This window comes from Anticarsia gemmatalis, chromosome 21 (genome assembly GCF_050436995.1).
Source record: "Anticarsia gemmatalis isolate Benzon Research Colony breed Stoneville strain chromosome 21, ilAntGemm2 primary, whole genome shotgun sequence".
NCBI lineage: Eukaryota > Metazoa > Arthropoda > Insecta > Lepidoptera > Erebidae > Anticarsia > Anticarsia gemmatalis.
The window spans coordinates 2158275-2178569 of NC_134765.1; the positions used below are offsets into that span (position 1 = coordinate 2158275).

At 39.8% G+C, this 20295-nt stretch overlaps 1 protein-coding gene across 2 annotated transcripts; it reads left to right on the plus strand.

The window, feature by feature from the left end:
- The first annotated feature begins 1303 nt into the window (after positions 1–1303).
- trx (histone lysine N-methyltransferase trithorax) lies at positions 1304–20290 on the plus strand. 2 transcript variants are annotated; one of them, XM_076128570.1, is made up of 13 exons: positions 1304–2063; positions 2926–4159; positions 4256–4447; positions 4538–4881; positions 4981–5526; positions 5620–5793; positions 5879–6088; positions 6170–6331; positions 6463–16053; positions 16143–16366; positions 16458–16585; positions 16720–16910; positions 17016–20290. In XM_076128570.1, exons 1-13 carry the CDS (start codon positions 1911–1913, stop codon positions 17187–17189), a joined length of 13323 nt encoding a protein of 4440 aa, XP_075984685.1. In that variant the 5' UTR covers positions 1304–1910; the 3' UTR covers positions 17190–20290. The 2 variants fall into 2 exon arrangements, with proteins under 2 accessions (XP_075984685.1, XP_075984687.1); XM_076128572.1 differs by having other exon boundaries at positions 4277–4447.
- Positions 20291–20295: the final 5 nt, after the last annotated feature.

The following is a 20295-nucleotide window of genomic DNA, read 5'->3' on the forward strand; positions in this document are numbered from 1 at the left end:
TAGAAGACATCATAGATTCTTTAAAACTGTTCAGTATGCATATTATTATGACTAAAAATACCTCAAAAGTGAAATACCTAGTTACAATTAATCATTAAATAAATAAAAACAATGCCATAAATATAACTAGGTATAGTTAAGAACAATCAAAATCTAGTATTTCTAATATCTAATATTAATTTATATTTTAAAAATAGGTATTTGTTGCTAGTAGGTACCTACCTATCGATTTCTTCAGCGCCTAGCGACACTCGATGGCGGATATAATATTACGTACAAAATGCAATAAAGGAATTAGATAAAACAATTAGTACCTACTTATAATTTTAAATACGTACGTACTAATCAGAGTAGACACTACGGTAAGATTTGTTAAAAAACAATTAATTGGCTTTTAAAACACGGCCCAATTAACTCAGGGGTTTAACGTCTAATACCTTCTACGCTAAGCAAAAAGTTTGTTACATTTACGAGCATTAGAATAAGTAATAAATTATTAAATTAGGTCTGGGGATACAGAAAATATATGTCTAAATGCCAACTTTACGCAAAAACTTGTTTATGTAATCGTTAAATCTAAAACCTGTATATAAAAAGCCTATGAATAATTATGACCCGATTATGGAACTACGAACATAAAAAATATTGAAGTACCTAGGTATATGAATAAAATGAGAACATGAGATAACATAACACTAATATACCTACCTAGCACGTTGTTGAGTTTTTATAAACATCTTAATTTAATAAAGTTAAGTTAAATTGTATATTGGTAACAAAGAGAATTTCGGACTACGTAAACAATCGTTGTGTTTGTGTCGATTGACTCTACCATTTAATATTAAACATCTTTCATTTTAACCAAGAGTTTGAGATTTATGCATAAAAGCATTACATAGATAAAGAAATTAAAAATTCATTAGTCAATTAATAACGCGAGAACAAAACCTAATTGACATAATGACACGCCGCGTTTACAATAATGGTAGAGCCATCTATAGCTATCATTATTTTAACATAACAACAATCATGCCTACGTATTTCACATTAACAAGATTTTAAAAACACTACCTAAACGTTTTTATTGATTCACAAATAACAATATAATTGATATATTGGTCAGTATTGTCTCCATTAAAGTGAAATTATTGATGTAGAGTCAATGACGTTGCGTTCCAAACCGTCCGCGCAGTTTATTAGATCAGTCAGCACAACATAACATTTTTATTGACGAAAAATGAGTGAAACGCATAATGTATAGATAGATAGAGCAGCGAAGTAACGAGTGTACTGTAGCGAGCGACATGTTTGTTTTCATACCGGTCCGAATTAACGTCGCGATTGGTTCAAAATCCATAACTGGCCTCCGAGAGCCAGGTGTCGTTCACACCGCGGCCTCGCGCCTCGTCTCGTTAATCACTCGTGTACGCTATTGTTAAAGCGCGGCGAACAGCCATCTTTGTCAAATTACGGCGATTCAATTTTAATAATTTAATTTGTTTAGTGATAAAATTAATAATCCAATGGAACTAAACGCAGTGTTACCGACGCGTAGTGTTGTAGAATCGTGTGTATCGCTACATTCTCTTTTGTTTCACTAGTAGCTGACGCTCAGTTGAATGGATGCGATACGACTACAGCGTTAACAACCAGTCGACCATTAAAAATGATGGATGATGTCGTCTTTCGCAAAAACAGTGTTATGTGATGGTTTTAGTGAATAATATGAAGGGTGATGCTAGTGTTTAAGTTTGAGCGTACATGCGATGAGAACTGCGTCGTAATTTGTTATACACATTGCATAAATGAGTGAAATGGCGTTGCGGAGCGCGCGGGCCCGAGCATGCGCGCCAGTTTCCTCGCACTCGCTAGGAACGCACTAAGTGTTCTTCGTTTACGAGCAAATCAAAATGGGAAGGTCGAGATTCCCAGGAAAACCACTTAAATTTCAAAACAGAAAACGGATCAGTGTTTTATCAGGAACTGTTTACCATGAGACTGCTACAGAGAATCACCCGCCAGCCCGCGGCTCTACGGCTAATGATTTTGCTGGGGAGCAAGAGGTAATGCTTATTTGCTAACATTTGTCTGTAATTTCATGTAAGTTACAAAAAAATACAAGTGTACATAAGGAAATGTTGTGTTTACGTAATAACTAGAAGCATTCGAGGCGATAATCGCATAGCTAGAGCGTCAAGTATGTATCTACGTACTTTGACATTTGCGTGTTCCATTTCATGTCAACAAAATGTAAATTGTATAGATATTAGATTATGTTTTGTTCACAAATGATTATTTCATCGAAGTAAACATTCGTAAATTGTATTATCAGACTTTATATTGAAGTATTTACAAACAAACAGTAAACATAAGACTCTACCTGACTCTACATAACCTTTACATACATCTAAACACATTCTTCTCAACCTTGCTTGGAGATGTACATACTTGTATACTTATCATATGGTACATGTTCTGTAGAAGTTGCTATTATTGATTTTAATATTAACCTTGATGCAAACACACTTTAGTTATGTCCATGTCTTTGTTTTCTATCACTGCTCAAATGACAAAAGATTTTTAATAATTTGGTTGTCACAGCATGTTACATTGTGACTTGCATTTTGTAAAAAAATAATTGTGTACAGCAACATTAAAGCTATTTATAACATTATAAATTGGTATTTTTTATACTAACACAAGAAACTATAGAAAAACTTACATCTGTTACTTTATCAAGGTTAAGTTTGGACTTGTCACACATTCTAAGACTTGTTAAACATACAGATTCTAGAATCTCTTTCTCATTAGTACATTAAATGTAATAAGTTATATGTACATAATCCTCATGCTAGAACCTTTGAACTTTGTAGAACCCTTGAATATAGTAACAATATTTTAAAGACTTTGTACTGAATATTTCAGGAAGAAGAAAAGAAAGAAAATAACAATGAGACAGATGAGTGTAGTCAAAACAAAGTGACTGATACAACAAAGAATAAACAAGAAAATCAAGACAAAAACACCAACGATTTGTCTAAATCTCCAGTGAGAACAAGATCACAAAACAAAATGGAGCCGGCCAAAGGTGAAAAGCCTAAACCAGTGAAGAAAACAGTCACTTTTGGTACTGTAGAAAGTTGTGAAGATATATTTTTCCCACTTAAAAAGGTCCCGATAAAACACCATGCTCCTCTTGTGCCTATCATTAAGAAGAAGTCATCACTTAAACAAACTGAATACTCAACATTCAACAGTATTCTTAAGCCAGCTAAATTAACAGATTTAAGCTCAAAATCTAGTTCAGAACATCAAGAGGGATATCTAAGAAAGAATTTGAATCCCTTATCAAAGCCTATGAACAAGTTTTCACAATTCAGCGAGAGTCGATGTATGTCCCCACCTCCGAGAAATGCATCTCCAGTTGAAAAAGAAAGTGGAAGTTCTACTAAGTTTGTTTTGCCAATGAGAAGTGCACATTCATCAAGGGTCATCAAACCCAACAAGAGATTTATTGATGGTGAGGAGCAGTCTGCTGCTTGTAGCAGTATATCATCAGGTAAAGTTCTTAAAAAGCCAAAGTTGAAAAGATTAGTATTCAACAACTTGCCCAATGATGATGACACACCTGATGAAGAAGATCAGGACAAATCAAACCAAATTGAAAAAGCTAAAGACAATATGCCCTTACAATCTTTGAAGTCATCAAATCTGTTCAAAGATAAAACAACAAATTCATTTTCAAGTCTCAGTGTGGGTACAAGAAAGTTACATGACCTATTTTCATATGAAAAAGAGCCCCCACAGGATGAGAATTCCAATTTAGAGAGTCTTGAAAAGTTGAAAACATCAGAACCTCCCAAGGAGGATAGGACCGGGCATGCTATGAGAAAGCTTATGGACATATCAGATGCAAGTAGTTCTAGTAGTACCAGTAGTGGCTCAGAGTCTGAGGATAGTTGGGACAGTGCTAGCCCCACTGGTAGTGGAGATGAAGAAGAAAAGCCTCCGCCTGCTAGCCCTGAAAAGGATAAGTCATCAGCATCACAGTTACTAAGAGGCAAAATAATTCTCAGAGAAGCGAGACTGCAGTTGAATCCACCAGCACAGTCTACATCAGCACTTGACGGTCCATTTTCTACACATCCACAGTCATCTTGTAAGCTTTTCTACATAATTATATATGAAGATTTTTCAAAGTTGGGCAAATATTATTGTTTGTTATTCTATATTAACATTGATCTGTATTTTTCAGCTCCAAATCCCCCAACAACAGTCACATGTGGAGTTTGTGGTGCTGTTAGATTTTATAGGTTTGTTAAACAAGCTAGAAAGTTTGGAATATATTCCTGTGAATCTTGCCGCAAGTTCATATCCAAGATGTTGAAAAAGGAGAAACTGTCTCAGAAGGCTGGAACTGTTGTGATGCAGTGTTTGAAGGGTGAAGGTTAGTAGTATTATAATTACTTCTAGATTGTGCTATTTTAGTGGTTTATACAATGAATATCATTTAACATAACTTTTTGCTTTCTTTTAGGTAATTGTCATGTGCCACCAATAGTGCGTTCACAACAGTGGAAGCTACTCCGGTGCACAAACAAAGCACGTTGTCCAGCTTGTTGGCTGAAGATGTGCCTTAAAGCCTTCCAGGTTCCACCTAACATTAGGGCAGGCCTCACAGCAATGTTGCCACCTTTCATGAGATCTGGTGTTAAGACTACTGGTGCTCTTGCACCGGCGAATCCACTAAGAATAACTACAACTAATACTACTACTACGCCTCAACCAGTGTTTGCTGCTACCAATGGTGACAGTGAGAATAACATCTTTGGTGTAAAACCAGCTGCTAAGAAAGTTGAAGAAGTTGAAAAAGTGGTAGAGGTAAGCAACACAGAATTAAGCTACTATGATTTTATTCCCTTGTTTCATTTTAGATATAATAACTTCTTTTCGTATATTAATTAATATCTTTAATTTCAGGACAAAACTCCCAAAGATCGCCCAGTTGCAACAGAACCAAATGAGGAATTCAATGCAAGTAGAAAGCGACAGTTGACAAGGGTGAAAGTAAGGAAAAAAGATAAGGGCGATACTAAACAAGTGGAGGATCCTAAAAGACAGAAAGTGGAACTTAAGGGACCCAGAGTTAAACATGTATGTCGAAGTGCCTCTATTGTATTGGGTCAGCCGATCGCTACATTCCCCACGCAAGATGAGAAAGAGAAACAGGATAAGACGCTCGACGAAGAGGGTGCTTTGTTATCTGTCGAGAAGGATGCAGATGCACCTGATCTTACTAACAGTGAATTTGAGGTCGATTCAGAGAACAAAGCGCCACCCGTCGTACCTGACGCCGCTTTGTCTAAAGACAGCGACGTCGAGGCGCTGGCGGAGACTAAGAAGAGAAAGATAGAACAACAGATTCCTGTCAAAATACAGAGCAAGGCCGAATCCAGCGAAGACGAGACCGTCATGGATCTCGTACCTAAGAAGACTATCATGAAACCTCTAACCAACATAACGAACGTAAGTGAACTCCTTGCGTGGCATTAGAGTCGATTTCATCGACGGTTTTATGGATAGAGTTTCAGCTATAATAATTTGTCATTTCAATTTTAGGTCCGCAGCCGGGCCCAGAAGTGCGGTCAAAATAGGCCCGAACTGATATGCGTCGACTTCTGGGAGAGCTACGACCCCGACGAGGTGTGCAGCACGGGATTCGGGCTCATCGGGACCGGATCTTTCACCGTCGCCCGGCTGTGTTTCCTCTGCGGAAGCGCCGGCAAGGAGAACGTAAGCTGAAGTTGAATAAAGCATACCCATTAATCGATTGAGTTTCGGGATTCGTGAGTGATTATAACGTTTTGCGCTTCCGCAGATGCTGGCGTGCTCGTCGTGCTGCGAGTGGTACCACAGCTGGTGCGCGGAGGAGGCGGCGGGCGGCGGCGGATGGACGTGCGCGCGCTGCGTGTCGTGCGCGGCGTGCGCGCGGGGCGCGGCGCGCCTGCGCTGCCGGGCCTGCGCGCGCCACTACCACGCCGCCTGCCTGCCCGCCGCGCCGCCCGACCACCGCAGCGACTGGCCGCAGGTGCGACCCCTGCCCCGTCCTTATTCCTGGTTCCCCGTCTCCTCCTTGACGTTGTGCTCACTCCCCCGTTTACGTTTCCAGATATGCAGCGCGTGCCTCAAGTGCAAGAGCTGCGACAGCAGCCGCGTGAGCAAGTTCGTGGGCAGCCTGCCGTTCTGCGGGCCGTGCTTCAAGCTGCGGCAGAAGGGCAACTACTGCCCGCTCTGCCAGGCGTGCTACAGGGACAACGATTTCGATAGCAAGGTAAATATGAGACGTAGATAGTTGCGATTCTCGTTTTAACTTTGTGAACGATCTCGCTATCTGTAAAATCGCCGGTGTTATATAGGTTTCTACTTTCTATATCATAAATTAATAATAATTACTTTTTCCAGATGATGGAGTGTGGTTGGTGCGGCCGCTGGGTGCACGCGAGCTGCGAAGGTCTCTCGGGCGAAGGATACCAGCTCCTCTCGGCGCTGCCGCCGTCCATCGAGTACATTTGCTGCAAATGTATGCCGCTCGACCCTCCGTGGAGAAAAATGCTCACTGAACATCTGAAAGGCAGACTCCTGCACTTACTGAAGCTGCTAGCCAAGAATAAGAAAGCGTGTGCGCTTCTAAAATTGACGCCTCACAAGAATACGCCAGTACCGAATAAGCCTTACCGCCTAATGTCGCCGCAAGCGATTAGGAAACTTCACTTTGATGTCGTAGATGAGTCCATGAAGACCTCAGAAACCAAAGTTTACAGAAACACTTCGAGAGGAAGGCGAAATAATAATTTTCCGGCAAACAAATTTGACGACTCGAACACGCCACACGTATGGCAGTGTTCGTCCATATTACAGGACGTGGATATGGAGAAAGAAGACATTCCACACACATCACATAAGGTGGTCAATCTCCAAGAGCCACTGATGCAAAACAAAGAAATATGCTTTTCTACGGGCCTCTATGGCACTAAGACAGAATTCGAGTCTTCTTGTGTCGAAGTACACGAGAACTATACTCCACAACCAAAGTCAGAAAAAGCTACAACAATGTTGCCTACGACTGTTCATGACGACAAGTATGAGGCAATATCGGATGATGACGAACCGATGAAGGGTTTCCCTCAAGCTCGCAGTGAACAAGACCTGAGCCCGGTTGTGTTACGACAGTCCACAGATATGAGTAACAGTGACGACTTGGACAGGGTAATATCACCATCACTACTAGACATCAAGAAGAGAGTAAACAGTGACGGCTACGTCTCTTTGAAGGACTTCAACCATGACATGAGAGAGGTCATTCAAAGAACAACAAATGATGATCTTAAGTCAATATACAAAGACTTATTCTCAGAAACATTCCCATGGTTTGACTGTGAAAACAACTGCCTTCAACCTAATTTGGAAGTTGAGGGTGAGCAAGAAGATGCTGAATCAATGAAGGATGTTGATGTCGCTGATAATAAAGTGAAGACAGCGGTTCAATCTATAGAGCGGCCGATGGATCAAATAGTACCTAAACTTGAAGCTGACGCGGATAAGTTCGAAGAAGATTTGTTAGAGTTCTATCCAGTGGTAGATTCAAGAGTGTGTGTGCTGTGTAAAGCAACAGGCGATGGATTGCCCTCTATGGAAGGGCGACTACTTTACTGCGGTCAGAATGATTGGATACATTCCAACTGTGCCTTATGGTCAGCTGAAGTCTTTGAAGAAATTGATGGATCCCTACAAAATGTACACTCTGCAATATCTAGAGGGAAAATGATCAAGTGTGCCGCTTGTGAAGTTAAAGGCGCAAGTGTAGGATGCTGCGCGAAAAATTGCAGTGAAACCTACCACTATGCGTGTGCAAGAAAGGAGAGCTGTGCTTTCATGGACGACAAGAGGGTCTTCTGCCCGACTCACGGAAAAGACGTACCGAAGAAAAGTTTGCAAAAAGATGCCGACTTTGAACTTACGAGACCAGTTTATGTAGAACTTGACAAGAAAAAGAAAAGATACAGTGAGATCACTAAAGTGCAGTTCATTTTGGGCTCACTAGCAGTCCATAGCCTTGGTAAGATAGTGCCATCAGTATCCGATTATGAAGAGTTCTTAATGCCAGTAGATTTCTCTTGTACTCGTCTATTTTGGTCTTGCAAAAAGCCCTCGAAAATAGTGAGATATACTATCAAAACGAAGCTTATCCTGGCAGAACCATTACCTGGTTTTGATTTTGGTGTAAACATCACGGTAGATCACACAATGGACGTCCACATTGTAGAGAGAGTAATGGCTGAAATAGGAGCATGGCATGAGAGTATTGAGACTGGCTCCAGTAAAACAGTTCTTATGCTCAAAAATGACAAGTCCCCTATTAAGTATGGAAACACTGTGACTTTAGAAGATCTTGCTGTCAAACAAGTTGTAGAACATTTACTGGACAATGTGTGCAAGCAAGAGCAACAAGATGAGGAGGAACCTCAGAACACAGCTGACCTGTTACCACCAGAAGTCAAAGATGCCATATTCGAAGACCTGAATCACGATCTTTTAGACGGCATATCTATGCAAGACATATTTCAAGACCTGAAAAACGAGTTCTATTGTGCAATGGGCCAGTCCGATGATAAAAGTAATGATAAGTCTGATTTCCGCTCTACAGACTTCATAGATGAGCTATTGAATTCAAGGTTTGAAACTGGAAGCAAAGAGTTAAAGAGAAGTAAATCGGAAATGCTCTTGCAGAGTCATGGTCTTAAGACTTTGACTACTGGACGAGGTCAACAAAGGTCCAGCAGCTGGAACAATAAATTCGACACAAGTTTACTGTCTTCTACAATTAAAAGATGCAAAATGGGCAAATCATCTACAGTGACGGGCAAACTAAGCCCTGTGCAGAGGGTAACTCTTACAGAAAATATTATCGAGAGTATAAAAGAATCTGACAGCAATACAGATAAGAAAGTAAAGGTGGAGACGTGCACGAGCGGCGCTATTTGCGATGAAGCTCCCCATACATCGGGCATGAACTATCGTACAACATCGCCGAAACAAAAAGATGAAACCAATACTACTAAAACAGACAAAAACGAAGGCTACTACACTGATGTTATAGACTTCTATACAAAAATCCAGTGCAGCCCTATTTCACAACTCGATGGAGCCGCTGATTGGTCAGGATCTGAAAGCACGTGTAGCTCACGGCCGGGAAGTCCTCGTGACAATGATAGTGATTTCTCACCAATACAGCAACTAGATGGTGCTGAAGATAATCATCCAGGTGACAATGTACCGAGGGGTCAGACCAACCAGTTTTTGTACAGAGCCAGTGGAACCGAGAGCTATACAGTTACGTTTGCTGGTAATTCGATAAGCGGTCAACCTGAACTCGTAATGAGGCCTTTGGACGACGGTTCAGGGTCCAATCAAATGGAACAACCAGTGAGGTGCGACAGATGTCAGTGCACGTATAGAAACAAGGAGTCATATGACAGGCATGTCGCCTCTTGCGATATGATATCGACTAGTGAGAGTGAAAGTGAGAACCCTAAATCGCCGGAAAATAGAACGTTGACTACATTGCAAAACGCTTTTCAAGGTGCATTTGCTCAGCCAATGATAATACACGCGGGTGTCGTCAGCGGTACAGAGAATACAGTTAAAGCTGAAGGTATCGCTGCGAGGCGGACGTCAATCAACACCAGACAAATAACGATAAATGGAACTATTGTAGAGACGCCTTCACCAGGCCCGTCGAACGAAATGACTATGACAATCACAGAACAAATGAAGTCAGGAACAGTAATATTTGACCAAAGCAAGACAACCAATGTTCAAGTGTCTGCTAATCAACAAGTATTATCTTCGCCACAAATTGTTGTGACACCGCAGATGTTACTACCACCTAAAACTAGTTCTGCTGGCGGTCAAAAGATAATGGCGCCACAAATAATAACACAACCGAGCATCTTGCCTTACAATATTTGCGTAAAACCAGGAAACGGAGGCGCTAATATACAACAAATCCAGGGAAATGCCGATATGGCCCAACTTCTTTCAGGATCCGGTGGTATTCAAGTTATATCATCAAATTCAAACCAGGTGTTAACCATACCTACAAATCAACAAGGCAACATCGGCGGGATGCTACAAGGCAAGACTCAAGTTGCCAACTTCCCTAATATGAGCGCATCATCTATTGCTCTACCAGTGAATTCCATACAGGGAATGCCAAACACCTCAATAATACAAAATATTCAGCCTATGATTCGTCCTCAAATTCAGGGTAATCCTACAATCGTAGTACCTGCGATGACTGCTCAACGATTGCAGTCACCCAACACACAACCCAAGCAACAGTTGATTTTACCTGGAGCGCCACAAAAGTCGCCCAAAAAGCAACCTGCACCGGTACAACCCAAACCGATTTTCCAAGCAAATCGTGCCAGAGGACGACCAATGCCTAAACCTACTACAATTAAGACAAGACAAACTAAAATGGAGAAGACATTCACTGCTATTAACCAGACGCCTATTGGGCCCGGCAACACTGTAATACAGCTACAAACGAACAATCAAACGGGCCAGCCTTCAATAATAGTGCAACCAGTGGCAAATCAAAATATAATGTCAGCTTACGTAGAAGCCTTGTCACAGCAACAAAATCAAAACATGCAATACATCGCGACTATTGCACCACAAGGAGACTTCAAAACTGGACCGACACAGTTCATATCTCAAAGTGGTATAATGCCACAAACATTCCAAATACAGCAGACAGAGTCGGGAGGATTAGTCGCTGTACCCAGTGGCGGTATTCCTGTTCTACTACCACAAGGAAATGTTGGGATATTGCCTCAAGCAATACAACAAGGTGCTACTATTTTGCCACAAGGAGCTATTCAAACACAAGGCATTATTTCGCAAGGTCCTAATGGTCCGACGATTCTGCCTCAAGCGATACACACCCAAAATGGTACAACTATAATACCACAAGGAACGATTCAAGGGCTGGGTCCAGGAAATATTACGTCACAGACAGCTACACTGCTTCCCAACAATACGCTACAAACGGCGGGAGCGACCGTTGTGCCACAAAGTGGGATCGGTAATGGACAAACTACTATTATACCGAATGCTGCATTAAACGCACAAGGCAACATCATATCGCCTGCTACTGGTGCAACTATATTACCGCAAGGAACACTCTTGCCACAGTTCTGCAACGACCAAGTGCTTCTTGGTTCAACACCGACGCTAGAGATGGTCACAGATCCGTCTGGCTGCATGTATCTTACCACCACGCAGCCTGTATACTATGGCTTGGAAACAATAGTGCAGAATACAGTGATGTCCTCGCAGCAGTTTGTGTCTACTGCAATGCCAGGAGTTCTCGCACAGAACAGCAGTTTCTCAGCTACGACCACGCAGGTGTTCCAAGCGAGCAAGATTGAACCGATAGTGGAAGTGCCAACAGGATATGTGGTAGTGAACAATGTTGGTGACAGTGTTGCTGTTTCGTCTACACCCAATGTGGTGAATGCGCAGACGGTGCAGTCATCGCCGCCATCGTTGAAGACAGTTAAGACTACAGTGCCTAATCTGACTCTACAGCCGCTGCCTGACAAGTCAGCTATGAACGTTAACAGACAGACGCCTAAAGTGATACAAATGAATCCATCTTCATTGACAATCGGGCCACAAACAGGCGCTGGGACGATCATATCTGGACGGCAGACTGTTAATCCGATTACATCACAAATACACAGTATGACAATTTCCAGTGCGCCTCAGAACTTGCAAAGAAACATCAAACCGTGCAACGTGTCGATGTCTCCTAATGTAACACTAGTGTCGTCTACAGGACAGCCGGTCATGGCTATATCACAGTCCATACCGAACTCGGCCACGTCCTTCTCGATGCAGTCTATACCGTTGTCGCAGCCGATAGTGTCGAGCTCTATTGCACCATCAACAAGCAAGAATAATCTCAAGATTGAGAATTCTCACGTAATAGAGATCAGTGGTAACTTGCAGGACTCGAATTCAGCAAATATGCCAACTATAAGTGTTACACAGAGTTTGAAGTCACCCACGCCTTGGAGGCAAATAAATACGTCCAATAATGCTAACATGGAGAACAAATTAGAGCTGCAAAACATGACAGTGAAGCAAACCAATGTTAATACATCGTCAATGAACATCCAAAGTAATTCCTCAATGAATATTACCGGAAGGAATCATCCAAATAACGATCACGACAAAGTGAACCAAAATTGCTTGATACAGATGCCCAATAACTCGATGTCTGGTGTAAATATGCACTCTCACCAGTTTGAACAAAGCCTTAACGTGAGCCACCATTCGTCATCACACTCAACAACAAACAACGTGATCCAAATTACTGCTGGAAACATTTATCCGCCGTCTTCAGTAATGAATAGTAATTTCGATGCGGACACTTCGTTAAAACTAAGCAAAATCAATGCTTTGTCTAAAACGGAAGGAGGACATTTGAACTTCTCTCAAGAAATCATGGCATCTCACTCGCAACAACACGCGAAAAATGATAACACCTTCCAAAATATGGGCACTGTTGATAACAAGCACAATACAGACAGTTTATCTAATCAGATGAATAGTCATAAACTGAGCAACTGTCAGATGTCGGGCAATATCAGTAATACTCCGGCGATTAGCATCATTCCGCACAATGTAATGCGGCCGCAGTTACAGAACAATCAGAATACCATCTCTATGACAAATAACCAGAATCAAATGTGTTCTATACCGAATAGTTCTTCTCACGGACAAGTACAACTCTTAAACTCAGGCAACAGTTCAATGCAATCTATGAACATGTCTTGTCAAGAAAGTTCAAATAACAGGATGAACATCTCTGTATCAAGTGATAATAACAGCATGCAGTCAAGTCAACAGCATGACATGTCTAGTTCCATGAATACGTCGAATATGTCACATGGCAACAACATTCAGATGATGTCTCATGATAACAATCAATTAACAACTCCTAATCAGATCCATATAATGAATGGTCAGATCCAGCACAATAGACAGATGGACAATAATCAGTTGCAGCAGTTGAATCAATCGACACCTAGTCGGTCTTTCCATGATAATATTATGGGTGGGCAACAAAACCACAACCAGTCAAATATGCTGTCTAACCGCAGCACTCCTGACAATAATAGCATAATGAACCAGTCCATGAATATCCACAATATGGGATCAAACAATCACAACATGAATCGATCTGATTTAAGTGAACTAAATCACATGCACATGCAGCAACCAATGTCTAACATGAACATGCAAAACAACAGGATGATGATGGAGAGCATGCAGTCTCACAGCATGAGCAATATGAATCACACTATACACTCTAATAGATCTATGGATAACATGCATAACCAACAATTGCACAATATGCAACAATTGAATCATCACAACAACACTCGAGGACAGATGGACAACAGTATGCATGTTAATCAACAAATATCAATGCAACAGAACAGACAAATGGAGAATGTGGGCCTCCACCACCAACATCAAATGTCGAATGTCATGCAAATCCAAAATAATCGCCAGCATGTTGACAATAATATCATGAATATGCACCCACATGTTCCCAATCAAATGCATAACCGACAAATGGATAATAACATGCATATGCATCATATGTCGGGTAGTGCCCCAAATATTAATTTGGGCAGCCAGATGGATAACTCTGGCGCGATGCCAAACATTCACGGGAATAGATACGACAGTAACTCAATCACCTTGCAAAACATCAACGCGCTGAATCAAATTCAGAACAACAGAACTTTGGAACATTCTTCAATGATGCAACATCAGATGAACTCGATGAACAATATGAACATGCACAATAATTTAAACAGCACCATGCAGATAGTTAACAACAATCATCAGTCGATGAATAATTCTATGATGCAGCACATGCCTAACATTCCAGATATCAAAAATGACATTCAAAGTTCATGCAGCGGGAGTTGTTCTAATAACAGCACGTCATTCCCTAACAATCAGAATACGATGGAGATATGTTCAAACATGAATACTAACAATATAAACATGGGCGCAGGGAACATGATGCACGGCATGAATGTTAACAACACGAGTATGTCCAACAACATGATGATGAACTCTGTCAACAACAGCAACATGTATGGAGCGAGTAGTCAAAACAACATGTCAGGACACGACATGTTGATGAGTTGCTCTAATTCCACCGAACACAACAACTTAATGTCGGGAACATCGAATCATAATATGATGTTGAACTCATCACAAACACATGCTACGAATAATAATCAGAACCAAATGATTAGCAACCAGGTTTCTAATAACCAGCAGATTAATATAAACAGCTGTAGCATGAATAGCAATAATACATCACAAAGTCAAAGTATTACCAATATGGATACTCAAATGAATAGAAATAGTATGCCCGTGCCAGATCCGCCTAAGTTTACACAAGATACTTTACGAGGCAAAAATATAATGGGCCCACCATCGAATACGAATATACCAATGACGAACATAGCTAACAACAAAGACTGTAAAGTGAATATGGTGGCTAATGATAAGCAAAATCATTCAATCTCGGTTAATAACCAAATAGGATACATGCAGATGAACCCGCCAAACAGTAATAGAGTAATCAATTTGCCCGAGAGGGGTCGTATGAGCAATACTAGTTTGGAAAGTAATATAAACCAACATGTGCCGCAACAACACAACATTCGCGTGGTTACAAACAATACTAATAACAATGTGGCAGGTATTACAACTGATCCTTTGGCCTTCCAACAAAACAATGATAGTAACGGCACCATGATAAACGTGCCTTTCCAGGCCATACCGAACAGTGCTCCCATGAACATCAATGTAAACTCCAGCAACAATACAGTGAACATCACCGTGCAAAACAATCTTGTCGATCCGAAGATCGCTTCAAAAGCCGCGGCTGATATCAATTTCCCACTACAAGCAAACAACAACCTGCTTCAGAACCAGAATACTGCTAATAACATGATGTGTATTCCTGTGCCGAATAATACCATCAATCTACCGACACAGAATAGTTCCAGCATAACATTACCCAAGGCTCCACCTACTCAACAATCTGGAATCCCAACAAACGTTGTCAATCCAATGTCTATGAGACCAATGAATCGAGTTTTGCCTTTGCACAGAGATGGACAAAGCAAGTCGTCTACAAAGACCACGTCAAAAACAACTGCAGTGCCAAAACAACGGCCTGTGAGCCACGACATGCCCGACTTGAATATAAAAGATGAGAATATTGACAGCGACTTGGAGAAAGCTATTGAAGAATCGAAACGCATGATGGAACTGGAAAGTGCGAAAAAGGAAAAAGAAGAAAGGGATGCCGCTCAAGCGATGCAGTTATCTACAGAAATACATCAAGCTAACACCAGCTCAGCTGCAGTGACAGTAGAAACTGCAAGAATTAGCGAGCCCGTTGATTCAGTGGCAAAAATGTCACTGCCAAACCTAGATGCGGACATGATTGATGTGGAACCTCCAAAGGCCTTAACAGAGAAAGATACCAACAGAGTTCCAGTCCCACCGAAATTACCAAGTGCAGCAACAAAAGTAGTGAAGAGAGCGTTAGGAGACAAGAAATCTGAACCAGAGGCAACTATAACTAAGAGGCAGCATAAAGTATCCAAAGAAAACAAACCTTCAGTACCAAAGCCTGCACCTGAACCGTCCAAAGATGACGGACCTAAGTTGATATACGAAGTTACATCAGAAGACGGCTTCAACTACTCTTCGTCTTCACTAGCGGATCTGTGGGCGAAAGTTGTTGAAGCTGTTCAGATTGCCAGAAAGCAATCGGGACTACCACCGATACAATACAACCTACCTTCAAGTCTATCTGGAGCACACATTCTAGGACTCAACAACAATGCTTTGAGATACCTCATCGAACAATTGCCGGGGGTAAGTTGTCGAAATAGGCTGATGACATAATTTTATATTTGTTTAATGTTGGTATTCAATGTACTAACGATTTAATTATTATCTTATAGGCCAGTCGCTGTACCAAATACAAGACACGTCAAGGTCGTCAGTTAAGCAGTTGGGACAACGACTTGGACTTGAGCGAGGGCTTCAAGGAGAGTCCTTGGGGCAGCGCTCGCACTGGCCCTGTGGCTAGGAAACAAAATCATGACATGTTCAGCTGGATGGCTTCGCCGTTCAGAGAAGAGCCGCCACCATTCGGAGGGCAAGAAGGAGAGAGCTCTATCTCAAGGTAAATATTGAATAATATCTTTAAAAAATTTAATGTTTTTCTGAAAGTGTCGTGTACAATGTGTAATAACTTTATTTAATGTTCTTTTCAGGCGTTTGGCAACATTGCCACCAGCAATGAGATTCAGACAACTTAAAGAAACGTCTAAGGCTTCCGTGGGTGTGTACAGATCACACATACATGGTCGCGGATTATTCTGCAAACGAGATATTGAAGAAGGTAAGAACTTTGCGATTGTAAATTTTTTGATACTTAGCAAGTTGGTCTTTTAAATACCTTATAATATAACTATTTTAATTAAGCCTTCTAGTATTTAATACGTATTTTATTCAACTATATCTTGTTATTTCTAGGTGACATGGTAATAGAATACGCGGGTGAGGTGATTCGCGCGGTGTTGGCTGACCAACGTGAGAAGCGCTACGAGGCAATGAGCGGTCGCCGCGGTGTCGGCGGCTGCTATATGTTCCGCATCGACGACAATCTGGTCGTCGATGCTACGCTCAAGGGGAACGCCGCCAGATTCATCAACCATTCCTGTGATGTGAGTTACTTTACCTAGGTTGATATTTGCACGATAATGAGATTTTGGATTGAATGTCAGATCGAATAAAATTTTTTTGGTACTTATTTTATCTCTTTTTTCCAGCCCAACTGTTACTCGCGCGTCGTGGATATTCACGGCCACAAACACATTCTAATATTTGCACTACGTCGCATCACTGTCGGTGAAGAACTGACTTATGACTACAAATTCCCCTTCGAAGAGGTCAAAATACCGTGCACGTGTGGCGCCAAGAAGTGTCGCAAGTACCTCAATTGATGAAGAAAACGGAGTGAGTGACTCGATTGTGTCAATTATGCTTGTGTTGATCTATGATCAAATAAAGGGTTAAAATGCTGTAAAATCGAACAAAAATACTGCTTAAACGGACATCGTTAAATGTACGATATTCTCGTAGTATTTTCTTCATTAAATCTTCAAGCCTCACAGGCTTTACTTAACGAATAGCATAATTATATAGTACATACTGATTTAGACATAACGTTTAATTTAGTAAATAACGTGAGTTGTGAGAGACATGTAATTTTTGGATGGACTTTTAATGTGGTACGACGCAAAAATATCAATCGATGGATCTCGTGAGAGTTCTAAGTAAGCCTATTTAGAATTTAGCCTGCGGAGTGAATGATTGATGATGGAATACTGGGTCGAGCACAACTATTACGTGAACATTATTATGTATGTATGACAATAAGTCAATTCACATATCGCGTTACTCCCACCTTCAGTGTCTCGGTGTTACGAGGACTGAAGCGTACCTTATTGGACACATGAAAACTTTTACATGAATCTAGATATGATCTCTTTCTTGAATCTGCCCAGTGTTAGAATTGTTGGATTTTATAATAATTTTGAATTAATTTTACATAAAAATTCTTATTTTGAGATAGGTTTATACATTTTGTAAATATATTTTAATTATTTTGTGTTATTGTTAGGTCGACTACATGATTCGCGAACGGCTTAAGTGTGTACACTTAAATTTGATGTGATATGTTTAGCCCCGGATATTCGGGTAAGAGAAGGGTTAGTGCGTAGCTAGTGTATATTTGTTCCTCATTATGTTCCATTTCTCTTCACTTGTGATCAGTTAAGTCTCGACTAACATAGCGCGTATGTGTACATATACTGAGGGATTTTAGGCATAAATATTAATGAAATTAGTACATTCGAAAGAGGGTAGCAAAGTTACAAGTACAATGTTACTTTTTAGCAATTTTAACGTGTATTGTATAGTAAAATTGTAAATAAGAGGAATTATCTGTCATAATAATGAGTTAAACGACAAATCGTTTTATTGTAGTCATAGTGGTAGGTTGTACTTTATAGAGTATATATTTTACGGTGTATATATAAGTTATTTAGTGTGCGACGCGCCCCGGCGCGGGACAGAGGGAGTAGGGAGGCCGCGGCCGTGGCCCTCACCACGCATAATGTTCACACGTGTGAAGTTGAACAACTCCCAGTTATGAAGCACGGTTTAACATAAAAATGCACATTTTTTAGCTTTAATTATATTTCAGCGAAGCTTCATCGGTTTTTATTTAAATCAATTTACAATATATATTTAATGTTCTAATCGATTGCCTGTGTGTTGTTTTAATTGGCAAATATAATTTTTATAGCATTTTTTCCTAAGCATTTATAGACTGAATTTAATGCATCACATTCTAACAGACATCACAAGAAATCAGTCAAGTTGCTACTAAAAACTGCTGCAAATAATCACAATTTTATTTAATTTAGAAATAGATTTAGATGCAGAAACAAAGTGACAAATATTGGGTACCATGCCATTAGTTAACTACTGTATGTGTTTGTTACTGCATCTAACAATTAAATAGCAGTATTAAAGTAACATGTATGTGTCCCCAAGTATTTTGTAGATAAATCAATAGGATCAGATTAAAGTAGGCGCAAACTAAGAATACAATTTACATTTAGTACTTTTTGAAATTTGTACGATAGAACAAGATGCAGTAAGCATACGGTGTTTCCGATTAATGAGTCTGTGTCATCATGAAATAGTTATACAATAGTTAAGGTAAAATGTTGGTGTAATAATAATAAGTCGTGCATACGATTGAATTTGAATATGATAATTTGTTATACAGGTATCTTGTTTTAACGTTGCGTCACAGAAATTGAAAATGTATATTTAGAGCCTGTTTTTCGTTTTGTTATAGGCCGTTTGTCTACATATTGTATATATTTATAAAATTGTTTTTGTGGGCCGCGTTATTTATTACACTATTTTTGGAATATTAAGATCAATTTCCATAGGAATTATCCATCTATCATAAACTCATTGCGCATTAGCTAGAGAAATGATAGCGTTGCTCATTTTACATATTGTTAATACAGATTGATAAATCTATGTGAATCTGATCTTAATATCGTGATGTTATTTAGTTGTTAATGGATAAAAACATCCTGTGTGGGACTCGTTTATCTCGGTCGACATATCTAATAAAGTAGTTCGGATTGCATAATAATTTTAGCAACAGTAGACAAACAGCCTCATGTCAGAAATACAATGTATTTGATAAATAATATCATTCTGTTGTATATTGTAGCTGTGATGACTGTGTTCCCATCAACGTTTTAGATTGATATTAGCCAGCGAAACTGGGAATATCGGTAGACTAGTCCAATCGGTTTTAGTACCATATCAAATAAATGAAATGATGCGAACGTAGCCATAACAGTTAAGCCATTCTTTTTTATAAAAAAGGTTGTTATATTTTGTTTACATTTGATACGAGAGTTAGTCGAAGTTATAGCCTACATCGAGTTATGATAATAAAAGTACAGGTAATTTTAATCACTTTCGATTATTAAGATTAACACAATATTTTTAAAGGTTTAGTTTTTATTTTGAAGTTAAGATTAACACGCGTTTCCTTTCCCTCTATCCTCAACATTCTTGTGTACCTAATGTTATTTTACAATGATGTGGACGATATCAGTTGTAAATGGTTTATAGTGAAGTGGTTCGGTAGACTCGCGAATGCTTTAAATTATGTACATGTGCATTTTGTTAGTCCTCTATACATTCATTAATTAATTAGAAAATCAAAAGACCAAATCACCAAGTGATGAATAATTTTGCGTTAATTATTAAGTGTATGCATCTGCCCTTGATATTATTTGTGTTAAAAATAATGCTTTTATTTTTAATTGTACACAATGCCATTTTGCCTAATGTTATTATAAATTATAATGAAATTGCTTTAAAAGCACCAATTTTTACAATGCATAGTTTCTATGACCTGTCTATACATTTTATTACTTTATTTATTTCTATCATTATTTTGTATTGTGGTAAATTTTACCAAAAATAAAAATACTAAAATGTGCTTTA